This window comes from Bombus pascuorum, chromosome 1, assembly GCF_905332965.1.
Source record: "Bombus pascuorum chromosome 1, iyBomPasc1.1, whole genome shotgun sequence".
NCBI lineage: Eukaryota > Metazoa > Arthropoda > Insecta > Hymenoptera > Apidae > Bombus > Bombus pascuorum.
Window position 1 is genome coordinate 14964783 of NC_083488.1, and position 13236 is coordinate 14978018.

General features: G+C 26.7%; 5 protein-coding genes across 8 annotated transcripts; 3 read left to right on the plus strand and 2 right to left on the minus strand.

The window, feature by feature from the left end:
* The first annotated feature begins 582 nt into the window (after positions 1-582).
* LOC132905864 (transcriptional adapter 1-like) lies at positions 583-2361 on the plus strand. Of its 2 annotated transcripts, XM_060957575.1 has the most exons (5): positions 583-893; positions 1107-1143; positions 1231-1440; positions 1508-2020; positions 2100-2361. In XM_060957575.1, the coding sequence occupies exons 1-5, from the start codon at positions 823-825 to the stop codon at positions 2232-2234; spliced, it is 966 nt and encodes a 321-aa protein (XP_060813558.1). In that variant the 5' UTR covers positions 583-822; the 3' UTR covers positions 2235-2361. The 2 variants fall into 2 exon arrangements, with proteins under 2 accessions (XP_060813558.1, XP_060813567.1); XM_060957584.1 differs by lacking the exon at positions 1107-1143.
* Positions 2362-2580: 219 nt separating this feature from the next.
* LOC132905859 (AP-3 complex subunit mu-1) lies at positions 2581-4836 on the minus strand. Its single transcript, XM_060957562.1, has 9 exons — positions 4663-4836; positions 4274-4458; positions 3963-4197; positions 3727-3886; positions 3517-3630; positions 3274-3453; positions 3038-3196; positions 2897-2947; positions 2581-2829 (listed from the first exon to the last, which is right to left on the minus strand). The coding sequence occupies exons 1-9, from the start codon at positions 4695-4697 to the stop codon at positions 2695-2697; spliced, it is 1254 nt and encodes a 417-aa protein (XP_060813545.1). The 5' UTR covers positions 4698-4836; the 3' UTR covers positions 2581-2694.
* Positions 4837-4841: 5 nt separating this feature from the next.
* LOC132905826 (conserved oligomeric Golgi complex subunit 5) lies at positions 4842-8587 on the plus strand. 2 transcript variants are annotated; one of them, XM_060957493.1, is made up of 14 exons: positions 4842-5116; positions 5184-5276; positions 5346-5470; positions 5545-5764; positions 5845-5987; positions 6060-6326; positions 6414-6534; positions 6591-6708; positions 6785-6925; positions 7001-7381; positions 7462-7587; positions 7659-7767; positions 7848-8069; positions 8187-8587. In XM_060957493.1, exons 1-14 carry the CDS (start codon positions 5074-5076, stop codon positions 8370-8372), a joined length of 2295 nt encoding a protein of 764 aa, XP_060813476.1. In that variant the 5' UTR covers positions 4842-5073; the 3' UTR covers positions 8373-8587. The 2 variants fall into 2 exon arrangements, with proteins under 2 accessions (XP_060813476.1, XP_060813485.1); XM_060957502.1 differs by lacking the exon at positions 4842-5116 and having other exon boundaries at positions 5375-5470.
* On the minus strand, positions 7502-10953 carry LOC132905841 (ankyrin repeat, SAM and basic leucine zipper domain-containing protein 1-like). Its single transcript, XM_060957540.1, has 9 exons — positions 10510-10953; positions 10130-10295; positions 9920-10042; positions 9712-9832; positions 9540-9645; positions 9342-9476; positions 8939-9285; positions 8621-8843; positions 7502-8549 (listed from the first exon to the last, which is right to left on the minus strand). The coding sequence occupies exons 2-9, from the start codon at positions 10218-10220 to the stop codon at positions 8391-8393; spliced, it is 1305 nt and encodes a 434-aa protein (XP_060813523.1). The 5' UTR covers positions 10221-10295; positions 10510-10953; the 3' UTR covers positions 7502-8390.
* Positions 10954-11470: 517 nt separating this feature from the next.
* On the plus strand, positions 11471-13206 carry LOC132905874 (pyridoxal phosphate phosphatase PHOSPHO2-like). 2 transcript variants are annotated; one of them, XM_060957604.1, is made up of 2 exons: positions 11471-11597; positions 12300-13206. In XM_060957604.1, exon 2 carries the CDS (start codon positions 12300-12302, stop codon positions 13044-13046), a length of 747 nt encoding a protein of 248 aa, XP_060813587.1. In that variant the 5' UTR covers positions 11471-11597; the 3' UTR covers positions 13047-13206. The 2 variants fall into 2 exon arrangements, with proteins under 2 accessions (XP_060813587.1, XP_060813581.1); XM_060957598.1 differs by lacking the exon at positions 11471-11597 and adding an exon at positions 11604-11968.
* Positions 13207-13236: the final 30 nt, after the last annotated feature.

The following is a 13236-nucleotide window of genomic DNA, read 5'->3' on the forward strand; positions in this document are numbered from 1 at the left end:
TTGTTTTCAGTCATTCTGATATATTCAGACCTGTCCTAATGCCACCTACCGAAAATCGGCACGAACTTTCCGAGCAACCTAATATTTTTTCATTTCCACACAGAGAAAATTTACTATCTGGCATAATTAAATGTTAAATTATCTATAAAAAATATCATCAACTTTTTATCAAAAAAACTTCAAGTTGCTACTTGCTTATTGCAAACAAATTTTTGAGCGGCTTTTTCAAAGGCTTCATATTGCAAAAACTAAAAATGAATCAAAAATTTCAATATTCCGAAATTCGGTACGCTAATTTAGGATAATATGTACGCTTGCTCGAATGAAAAATATCGAATGCTTATATTTAAAAATTTTCATTACGTACCTTTTTCTACGGCGATTTCTCCAATTATCGAACCGATAAGCGAAATTATGTTATAGAAATATTATGTTATATGGGAGATATCTGTATAACTATAATTTATAATTGAATAATATTTATTCTTCATTTTCAAGTATCCCATATAAAACATTCAAAAATTTATAATATTAAACAATATACATACATAAGTATATACATATTCATATGTATATACTACATTGCATATTAATATGGAAGTCAGTATAAAAATTTTTATTAGAGACTTCATTGCTTAGAGAAATGTCACAAAATTATAAACAATCAGTATAAAACTTTATCGAAATATATGAGTAACAGTGTAATTAAATCAAAAATATTACAGTACATATAAATACAAATTGAAAGCAATATTTAAGGATCACGTTGAAATTGACCGTACTTATAGGTTATTCTCTATAGAGCTTATTTTTCTCTCAAAAATGACAACGTCAAAAGAATTAAATTTAGCGAGAAAAAGTCTTGTAGCCTCGCTTGGTGAAAATTCAAAAGTGTAAGATATATTTTATTAGTTTAAGAAAAAGGTTATTATATAACCAACGCATTTGGAAAAAAATATTTTACATATTTTTCATTATAAATAGAATATTATATTTCAGAACTTTTTATCATTTTAAATGATTACAATCTTCTTATTTTTTATGTTTTATATAAAATATTTATAAATATTGAAGTATAATTCTTAAAAATCTTACTTTGCTGATAGGTATTTCGAAAAGATGAAACTGTGGTTTCAAATGAAGGTATTTAATATTATTGTGACATTTTAATATTTAAAAATAGTTTATAATATCATTAATAATGTCGTTCATAAAATGTTATTATTTTAGACAACGAAAGAAGAATTTGATTGTGAAGCAAGAAATATCATGACAGAAGATCAAGTTCATCTTCATAATGAATTTCTTCTTTGTTTATTTAATAAAGTTAGAGGTTTAGCTGCTGCTACACCTACACGGAAATTAGATCGAGATAAAGCTATAAAAGAAAAGAGGCTAAGATTAAAACGCAAATATAGAACTGATAAATCAAATTTTGAGGTATGGAATTATAGTCAATTTATTTATTTATACATGAACTATAACATCTTTTATATTTTATATTTAGCCCGCAGATATGTATGTTGAAGTATTAAGTCAAACCTCATCACCTGTTGGAGATGAGCCTATTGGAGCAAATCGTTCTAGTGCTCAAGAACTTGTACTGCCAGATAGAACTTTTGTTTTAGCAAGATTAATGCTTGCAGCATGGGAAAATAATATGGATGGAGCAGAAGAAAGTACTGCACATATAGTTATAGCAGCTACACAGATCTTTTTAAAAAATATACTTACAGCAATATTTACAAGAAGAAAAGGGTATGCTGTTAGAGATGGTTCATTTATTTATAATATTGGAGAACCAGTACCTAGTTCATGGAAAAGAAATTCTACTCACATATTAAGATCATCGGACTACACTGTAACAGAAATAATAGATCCTTATGGTCAAGTGCCTATGATAAAACCAAATATTGAAGAAGCAGAGCAAGCTACAGCTTTTGCTTACGCATGTTCTCCACAAACTATTCCACCTTCATTAAAACCTGTTAATACATCTGATTTACAACATACACTAAAGGTTAGGGAAAGTAATTCATTGTAACTATTTAAATAATGCTTAATATTTTATGGTTTAATATCTGTTTTATTTCAAACAGATGTATAAAAATCTTGTTAGTAATCATACAATTTATGCAACTAATATGGAACGATTATTTACATATGCAACACATCTAACATGGGAAGACCTTGAAGTTAAGAGATTATCACGTCATCAACCTATTATAGATTAATTTATTTAATAGTCTAGATTATTTTTTAAAACAAGTGTTTTAAAACAAGTTCGAAATAAGTTACTTATATTATTTATGACATTCTTTTATAAAATATACTTTGCTAATAAAATAAATTTCAAATTAATTTCAAGTTTTTAATTATATTTTTTTAATATTTTCTTTCCCTCTTCATAAATTTTTTCATTAGTGTTTATTCCATTGCCAGTGAACACACTTTTTTATTGTATCATTAATAATATAGTACACTTGAAATCATTTACGTTAAAAAGCATGATGAAATGCTTGACTGTAAGTACATTCAGAATGAAAGTTTAACATATAATGCGAATAAAAATCAAATTAATTTGTTTTACAAGATTTTATTATTCTTTATTTTTAATTATATATATTTTTATGAATTTTAACACACATATTTAATCTTATGATTGATATGAGAAATGTTTTACATTATTCTTATTTACATTCTAATTTGAAACTTTCCGGCTTTGGTAATATATTTCACACCTTTAAATGGTTTATATTTTTCTCCGTACATATCTAATCGATTAACTTTTAAGCCAGAAACTGCCAACTGATTGATTGTAAAGTGAACCTAAAGTAAAATAATTGTTAAACTATATTACATACAATAGTAATACATATATATAATATATACATACATTAATTGCAGGATTAGATTCCATTATACTGGCAGAATTTTGAATAGTAATCTAAAAAATTAATTTTTTAAATTAGTTTTTAATTTATGCATGTTTACTTACACCCTAAAAAATTATTTTATAATTGTATAATTATTTTACAGAGCCTCTTAAGTTTGGTAATTTGGAAACATCTATCCTTCCAATATCCCATAAGAGTATTTTGCTCACAGGATCAAATGAGTATTTTCCTTGATTTGGAGTTAATGTACAATTTAAAACTATTTTTGGCATAGGAATTTCTAATGTAACATTTTCTACCTGAAATATATATACATTAAAATTATATCAGTTTTTTACATTTCCACATAAAAATATAAGAAAAATATAATGCACACAGTTCTGCCAATGGTTTGCTTTGGCCCAACAGTTATGTCTAATCTCCCACCTCCTAATTCCTTGAGACTAATATTATGTCTTACATATATTGGAATTGCCACAATACTTTGTGATCCTATGTGATAAGAAAGAAGACGAAAATTACCATCTGGTGGAATAAAGGAAAGTATTCGTTCTGACTGGGAAAAAAAGTATTCTATTAATGATGTAATTAATAAGTTTAAACTTTTACTTGTTCTTACCTCCCATCTTTTAAATCTAACACAAGGATGAAAACTGACATCATCAAATAATCTGGGATTCATGAAAGAAAGTGTTAAATCTGGCATACCACTTAATTTTATACAACAGTCAATCTATAATTTAAACATATAATTATACAATATATTTATTGCATAAATATTTTTGTCAATAAATAAATCAGTATTGATAATATTAGACAAAAAGCATACATAGCCTTGAATTTCTGCAAACACAGTTGCACCAGTTCTATCTATAATAGCATCAACTTCTTCTACAACATCAAAATATGCTTCATTATTTGTATATTTAACACCAGTACGCCTCCAAGGAACATTAGATAATTGTCCACTTGGTAATGTTGCACTAACACTATAATTTATATATACAATTAAATATATATATCAATTTTTATATTTTACTTCAAATATATAGTTAATATACTTACTTAGATTTTCCTGTTACAGTATTTGCAATAGTTCTTAATATATTTGGTGGTTTAATAAGTTCCTTCAAAATATTAGATTCTGTAGCTAATGGAAAACCATTGTCCAACATTTCATCTAATAATTCATAGACAACCACATAGTTTTCTTTTATGATAGTTTCTGTACATTCGCTAAAATAGTCTTCAAAAGTATCCACTACTCTGTGTAAAAATTCTATCACAAATAATGGCGGAACTATAAAATAAAAATAATATTTAAAATATATTTTACAATCGAAACAATTTATTAATATCATATTATGAATAAATACCTTCTGTCATGCATACAGCAACAAAAAACATATTGCAACGATATATACTAATGAGATAATGATGAGGTGTAGCTATTACAGGTGGTGTGTCTTCAGGAGATAAAACTCTTCGCTGTTGATCAAAGAAGTAGTCACATAGTGACCGTGCCACTGCACTTTTCCAATGTTTTTCCATGAAAACATCTCTAAGGATAAACAGTATTTTAAGTTTATGAAACCCAGAATTGAAATTTTTTAATTATATATAAAATCTTTTGAAATATGTATAAAATACGATATATATATATATATACAGAGTTGATAATATATATATATGATCATATGCAAGTTTCTAACCAAATACTTGTCAGATACCAAATATATATGTTTACCCACGATTTAATACTTACCCTGACGAGTTAATAATAAAAAGACTATGTATCATTTTTTTAAAGAAATTGATCTGAACAGTCCACTGTTCAAGTTGTTTGTCAATTTTATTTTGATATGTTACATACACTTGACATATGGTTCTGTATTTATAAATTGTACTAACACTGATGCATGAACCTACATTTATTATCCAGCATTTGTCCAGAGAGGAAAATATAACGAAGATATACCTACATATGCAGATATTTTTATTAGTGAAATTTTCGCTTAAATAATATAGTGTAAATGATAAAAAATATCATACTTATAGTAATAAGTAAATGTAAAATTTAAAATATATGAAATAATTACAACCTATAACATTTTGCTACATACGTGTCATTAATTATCTTTCATTTTCAATCTGTATTTTCAACACTCTTAACTTGATGATGGATGAAATTAAAAATTGGGAGGATATAGAAAATGATGGTAATTTATTCAACATTGTGTGTCAAAATATGTATTAAAGCTATCTTTTTAAGTATATGCCTTTCAGAATTTTTTAAACAATTTTCTGATGGTGAATCCAAAAAAGGTGATATTAGTCAAATGTTATCAGTGGCACAACAAATAAATAAATTAGGACAAGGTGAATAAAAAAATTATATCTCCAACATAATGTTACGATATATTATAACATATAATATTTTTGATATAGCCATTGAAATATTGAATGCCGAATTACAGAAGCAAGTATTAGCTAATCATGAAGATTTATTGTCACAAGCATCATGGGTAGAAAAATTGGAAGGTGTGCTTTCAATAATGCAGTTACATGTCCAGGTACACATAAATACATTTATAAATATTGAGGGAAATAAATATTACTTTGAATAAAATATAAATTTTTGTTTTAGAGCCTTTTATCAGCTGTAGAACGTTTACGTGGAAAAATTATTGATCCTTTTAATAGAATTGAAACTCAGACAATTGTTCTAGCAAGGCTTCATGAAACTTCTGATTTGCTACGGAGAGTAGCTAGAATGCAACATTTATCAAAGCGTTTATGTTCTCAAATGACAAATAATATGCAAGGTCCAGATATCATAAAAGCTGCAAATAGCCTCCATGAACTTGGTATATTAATTTATTTTTAATTTTACATTTCATAAAATATATAGTATATATATAAGAAACATGATAATTGTTGTTTATAGAACAGTTGATGATGGATACAGATTTAAATGGATTAGATGTTATTGCTGATGATCAACAAGTTGTAAAATCTCATAGAACAACAGTACAGAGAATAGCAACTCATACTTTATCTCAAGGTTTACAAACAATGGATAGAGCTAAAGTATATAAGTACATATTATTCTTTTAGATACTATTATCTTTATAACTATTAATTATAATTTACAACAAATAGGTTAGTACAGCTGTACAGGTATTTCAAAATTTGAGAGTTGTAAATGGAGCTATAGATAATGTCATAGATTCTGCCTTATCAGAGATTGAAAAAATTGCTTCAGAATCATTAGATGTAACTTTAACAACAAATCAAGACCTTGGAAAAAGAGCAGCACCTGGACGAGCTGCTATTCCTTCTCCAGGATCTTCTGGAAATTTACGCACACGAATTTGGGAAAATCTTGAAAGACTTTTTCAAGATACTCTTTATACACATTGTTTACAAGTAATGTAACTGAAAAATATTTGTTCTGTATCTTTCTTAAATCTAGTTACTCATATTTTCAAATTATATGCTATATTATTATCTTAGATTGAACTATTGCAAAGAATACTATTTGAACATCATGTAAAGGAATTGGATGAGCTAACACAGAAATTTTGGAACAGAGTAAACACTCTGCTTTCTAAAGTATTAATCGAACGTGCACAAGGTAAAAATTATAATATTGAAATCTTCGTTCTGATAAAAACGCGTTTATGTTTTCAGGCTCATCGTTTGTAAAACAAGCATTAGAAGGTGAATACCCAAAATTTTTGAGAATATTTCTAGATTTGAGAAAACGTCTGAAGGAACGATTACAGAGCATTAGTATTTACAAAATCAAGTAAATAGAAAGATATATAAAAAAGACGTCAAATAACTTATCTTATATAATAAAAATAATATTTATATTCTTTCAGTCATAATGTATTATTACCATTTGAAAACGCATACTTATCTCGGTCAGTATCACGTCTATTAGATCCAGTACATACTATGTTTTCTGGGGAAGGATTACCTACACAGGATGAAATTGATAGTCTTATACGAACAGTAACAAAGTAAGTTAAGATAATAGATATATATCTTCATTTTTAATACTGTCTAATAAATATCAACCCATAATTTCTTTGTAGTGAATTAAGTGTGTCATTGGTCGATGATGGCCTTTCAACAGTAGTTGCTCGTAATGTAGGAAAAGCTATAAGACTCTTTTGCTTAAAATGCGAACAAGGATTACTTGTGGGTGGAGAAGCTAGTCAAGTAATTGATTCTCCAACTACTGTTCAGCAAACAAATGTGTCTCTTGCAAACCTACTTTATTATCTTTCTAGTCAAGTAACTCGTGTAATAGCAAATTTATCTGGTCTCCCATCTGAAGGAAATTCAGTAATTTCTGTAGCTCTTAAAGAAGTAGACGTATTAACAAAAAACATACTATCGCCGTTGTTAGCGTCTATTAGTGACGCAATTGAAAGTATTATTTTAACCATGCATGATGATGCAGAATTTCGAGAGTAAGTAAATACAATGTTCTGAAATTAAATATATCTTAAAATATATATACTATATATGTATACATATTCTTCCTCTACAGTCCAAGTAGTCCTATGGGAAAAGAAATTAACTGCTCACTCTACATGCGCGAATTGCAAGGATTTATTTTACGTTCTGTAAATACATTTCTTATGCCATATAAAAATCAGGCAGTAGTTGCTGAATGGTAATTAAAAATATAATTATAACTTTTATAATGTATTTGCGATATAATACTGAAATTAATCATATTTTTAGTTGTAAATCTGTTGCTTCACGGTGCATTGAACTTTTTGTAAGACATGCTTGCATATTAAGACCATTAACCGATTTTGGAAGAGCCAAACTCATTATTGATTTTAGTCAGGTATGTTGTAATATATGTGTAGTATCATGCTAAAATTTTGTATTTAAGTTTCAATCTTTTATCTTTTTATTTTCATTTAGATAGAAATAGCTGTTGCTCCATTATGTAGAGGAGGGCAATTGGGATCATCAGAACAACAACAATATAGAACATTACGAGCATTAAAAACACTGCTTCCACTTAGTCCGGATGATATCGTCCAAAAAGTTTTAGGAGGGGAACGAGAATGTGGCATACCTTCCTCTCTTGTTCTTTTACATTTATTTTCTACTGCACCACCTGAATTAGTATCTCCACATCAGGTATGAGAATATATGTTTATTATTTTGTAATGGAACTGAATTATCTTAAATTTAAAAAAATGTAGATTGGTACTAATTTGTTAATATTTGTACTATTAATTTGTACTATTAATATAGAGTACAAGTTGGTCTGTGGGTCGACTATCTCAGTGGATGGATAAACATCCAAATGAAAGAGATAGATTAGCTTTCTGTAGTGGACCACTGGAACGTTATCAATTAACAGTCAGACAACAAAATCTTCCAACATTCCACCCACTATTTCCATTAATGAAAAAATTAGCTAATTTAAATGAACATTAAAATTTGTAAAATTTTGTATTACACAAGATGTATGTTTCCATATTTCTGGATGTATATTGTTTTAGATAAATAGATTCCTGCAATTAATGTAATGCTTAAACACATAGGCCAATTTATGTTACGTTTTTTTGGTCTGATATATGTTGCGGGTATACCAATATCGTTTTCTTTTTCAACCTATGTTAATAAAATATATTTTAATGTTTCCTCTTTAATGTATGTGCATTACCAGATATTTATATATTTACCCTTTTAGAAAGTGCTTTTATTTGCATAAGCTCGTTTTTTAGAATACTAAGCGTTTCTTGTACCTTTTTAAGCTCTTGCTCATAATTAGATATTTGTTCAGTAGTTAAATATATATCTCCACTATTTACCTTTAATAAGCTATTTTTAATATACCGAAAACTAGAACCAATAACAGAAATTTGTTTAGATAATATACCTAATGAGACTATACCATTATATAATCTGAAAACGAATGTAAAATTACATTTTCATAATTCAGTGTTACAATAATTGCAGTTAATTAATTAATACATAATTGTATTATGAAGTAAACATACGTATAGGGTAACGATTTATTGATAGCACCAATGCTTTGTATACTCCATTTTTTCCTATGAAATTTATGAAGACATTCTGTAAATTGCATTCTATGTGCATTAATATCCACTCCTAAATGAATTAAGTCATTTTCAGTTAATGTTAAAAATGTTTTGAGATTTATTCCTTGAAAAATATGAGTATATTTTTCTAAATTCATCCCATATAAGATTGTATAAACATCAGCATCTATAGTTTGATTGTCTATATTAACTAGTGATGGAAACATATGTTTCCACTCATACACTTTAAATATTTTATAAGTATTTATTGTTACTTCTTCATCGAGATTTAATAGCGACAAAATCTGTAATAATTAACATTATATTATATTTTATAATAGGATATTATAGTTTAACATACTTTATCATATCCTTTCATAGAAGCTACATCATGTATAGTTAGACCACTGCAGTCAGTTAATGTGACATCTGCTCCATTTTCTATTAATATTTTGACTACTTCTGGTTTATTAGCTATTGTTGCATACATCAATGCCTACAAATAATAGTTTTATTGTTATTATTGAAAATAACTATTAGTATTACTAAAAGAACTTACAGTTTGTTTCCTATTGTCATGTGCATTAATATTTTTTATATATTTCACTAGTTCTATTATAAATTCTGGTTCTTGTGACATACAAGCATACATGAGAAGTGTTTGTCTGCAGAAATATTACTTAATAGTTATTAAAATAATTAATATATTAAAATATATATGTTATAAATACCTTTGTTTATTGATTGCATTTGGATTAGCACCTGCTTCAATTAATGTTGTAAAACATTTTATACGTTGTTCTGTTGTTTCTTTAACAGAATTGCATAATGCCATTAACGGTGTATAGCCATCTAATATATTACACCATCGATATAAGATTTCAAATTTTTCTCAAACATTTAATACATAACACAAAGTACAAAGTACAAAGTAAATACCTTTATGCTTATTAACATAAGCTCCATTGTTTATGAGATACTCAATGACTTTTATTTGCGCATTAAAAGCAGCATACAGAAGTGGAGTCCATCCATCACATAAAAACTTATTTATATCATATGCTATATATTATAGTGAAATATACCTTTATATTAAAAATATTATTATTTTACAATATAAAATATAAGTTATTAATATAAAATAATTACATTCAATATATTTGTTTACAATTTCGCACTTGCCCATTGTACATGCATTTATCATCTCACGTTCAATACTTTGTTCATTATTATTATCCATATTTCTATCTTGATTAAATGTATTTATATTTTTTAATTCTAAACTGTTTTTGACACAATACCTAGTTCTTGTTTGCTATACAAAATATAAAACTTTTAATTTTTCATTAATAAAATAAAAAAAAATTTTATTCTGTACTAATAGAATTAAATAATTCCTTCTTCAATCTCTTTAATATTTTTAAAAGGATTAGTTTTTACTATTGCAATCAAATAGTAAAATATCGGCTCAAAATTATAAGTTATATATATATACATATGTATACGTATGTATGTATGTATTTTCATACCTTTTCCGAAAGAGAAAAATTTTCGTCACTTTTCACTTCGCTACTTAATATTTTAATATTTCTCGGAAGCACATTATTTCATTAAAATATATAAAATAAAAATGACAATATTTTCCTTTTTAGCTTTGTAAAATTTGAAAATGTTTTCCATTCAACGTATGCGCTGTACCACGATCATACATATAATAGATCCGACATTCACTAGGGAAAACCATCCAAAATTTGAGTCGTATCTAGTCATGAAAAATCAACATGGATAGTCAATAAATCTGCATTTTTGCGAGACAGACAAAGGTGAGTAGAATGTCTTTGTTTCTTTCACAAATATTCATAGCATATCACGCATGAGAAGAAAGAGAACCTTTTTACTTATTATATTGATTTTTCACATCTAGTTACGACTCAATTTTCGGACTGTTCTCTCTAGGCTTCGATATATGAGTATCGAACCTGTCTGCATGATCATAGGACAAACTGAACATTTTTTTTATCTAGCATATTTTATAAAATTTAACAATAAAAAAGGATATCAAAACATAGAATATATACAACAAAGATTCAAAATTTTCCATGAAATATTATTTTTAAATATAATTCTTTCAGTATGTAAAAATATTACCCCTGTTATATTACATGAAAACGAGAGCATATTGTTCCACTAATGAATTTTATAATTATATTATATATACAGTGATTTATTATTTTATACAAATGGCTATTAATGTGTATTATAATTAACGTTTGTATCATACTTGTATAAATAGTACATTGTAATTAAATACACATTGATTATTTTATAAATATTAAACATCTGTTTATAAAAGAGAGATCTATAGTAATATTTACTTATTTACATTTTCAAAATGACGAACTGTATAAAATTATGAAAACGATTAATTGTTCAAAAATATATAAATATGTATACAATAAACTTAATGAAACATAAAAAACTAACAAAGTAATAGGTATAATATTGAAAAATACTTTAAAATTATAATATATATATATATATATATATATTTAATATACATTATATATATAAATTCTATTATTATATAAAATCTGCGTGTGGGGGAAGTAATGGGTTTGTATGTATCTGATTGTATCTGATATAATAGTAATACTATTTATTTTCATGTCCACAATACTAACCTGCAAGCGTAAGTCTTCAATCTTTAGTCTTCAGACACCTGTCTGAGGGATCAGTTGCAAATTTTTACTCGTTTACAAATCATATTATCAAGATTGCTTAACCTATACAAACGTCAGTATTTGAATATCTGCCAGTTATTTCAGTTGCAAATTTTTCTTTGCTCCTAATTTATATTGTTAAAATTATTAACTCTACAAAGATCTGTTATTGGACACCTGCCGCAAGGTTTGGTTGCAAGTTCTCCATTTAAAAATTACAATATTATCAAAATTGCAGTTTTATGTATGATTGAAAATTTGGTTAACAGTAAGTAACAGTATAATATTTTGAAATAACTTGCATAACATTTTAATATAATTTTTATAATTAAAACATCATGTATATAATTATTTAAGTATATACTTTTAAAATTATATAATCTTATGTATTGCTAATAATAAGAGCAATATACATTAGTAATATATTTCATCTTTTACAAATATTAAGAATTAAACGATTAAATATATACTAAGAAATGTCCCAGTCGCGAGTTATCCCGAGAAAAATATACTGTGTTGAAATATTAAAATCAAAATTCAAAATGAATAACCTTATAAATTTATACCGGTTACCTTTGTAATGTTTTGTATTTTAATAGATGCATCGGTCGGTACTCATCGCATTTGATTTTGATCATACGATTGTCAATGATAATACTGATATCGTGGCTCGAAAACTATTACCCAACGAAAAATTGCCAGACAGTGTAAAGGATCTATATCGTTCTAACGGTTGGACCACATACATGGGGAAGATATTTGAATTGCTTCACAATAATTCCATCGACATAAAACAAATCAAAACTGCTATTAATAACATACCTCCTGTACCGGGCATTGTTAATCTTCTAAAAGAATTACATTCTCGAGGTTGTGAAATTATTATTATTAGCGATTCAAATACGTTATTTATTAGCGAATGGTTAAAAAGTAAAAATTTAAATTATGTTATTGCTGAAACATTTACAAATCCTGCGAAAATCGATAACGATGGGGTCATAAAACTAGACATGTATCACGTGCAAAATTCTTGTAAATTGAGTACTATCAATTTATGCAAGGGGCAAATTTTAGAAGATTACATTAAAAAAAGAAACGATGAAGGAGTACATTTTGATCGAGTAGCATACGTTGGAGATGGCAAAAATGATTTATGCCCGATCTTACGACTTTCCGAACGTGATGTTGCATTTCCGCGAAAAGATTATACACTTATGAAGATGTTGAACCATGCTGAAAATAACCAGATTCCAAAAATAAGTGCACGTGTATTTCCATGGAGCGACGGTGTACAAATTTTAAAAATATTAGAAAAAGAAATTGAATTTTCTCAAATTTCTTTATAATCCTGAAGAAAATGAACAAAACATTTATTTATTCTTATCTAACTTTAATTATAACTAATAGGTAAAAATACTTATACTATTATCAATAATTATTATGTGATATAATAGTGATATTTCCAAGTCCCTTATAAAAATACATATATAAAATTTTCCCTTCCAAGTATACCGTTTATTCTAAAACAAATTTCAG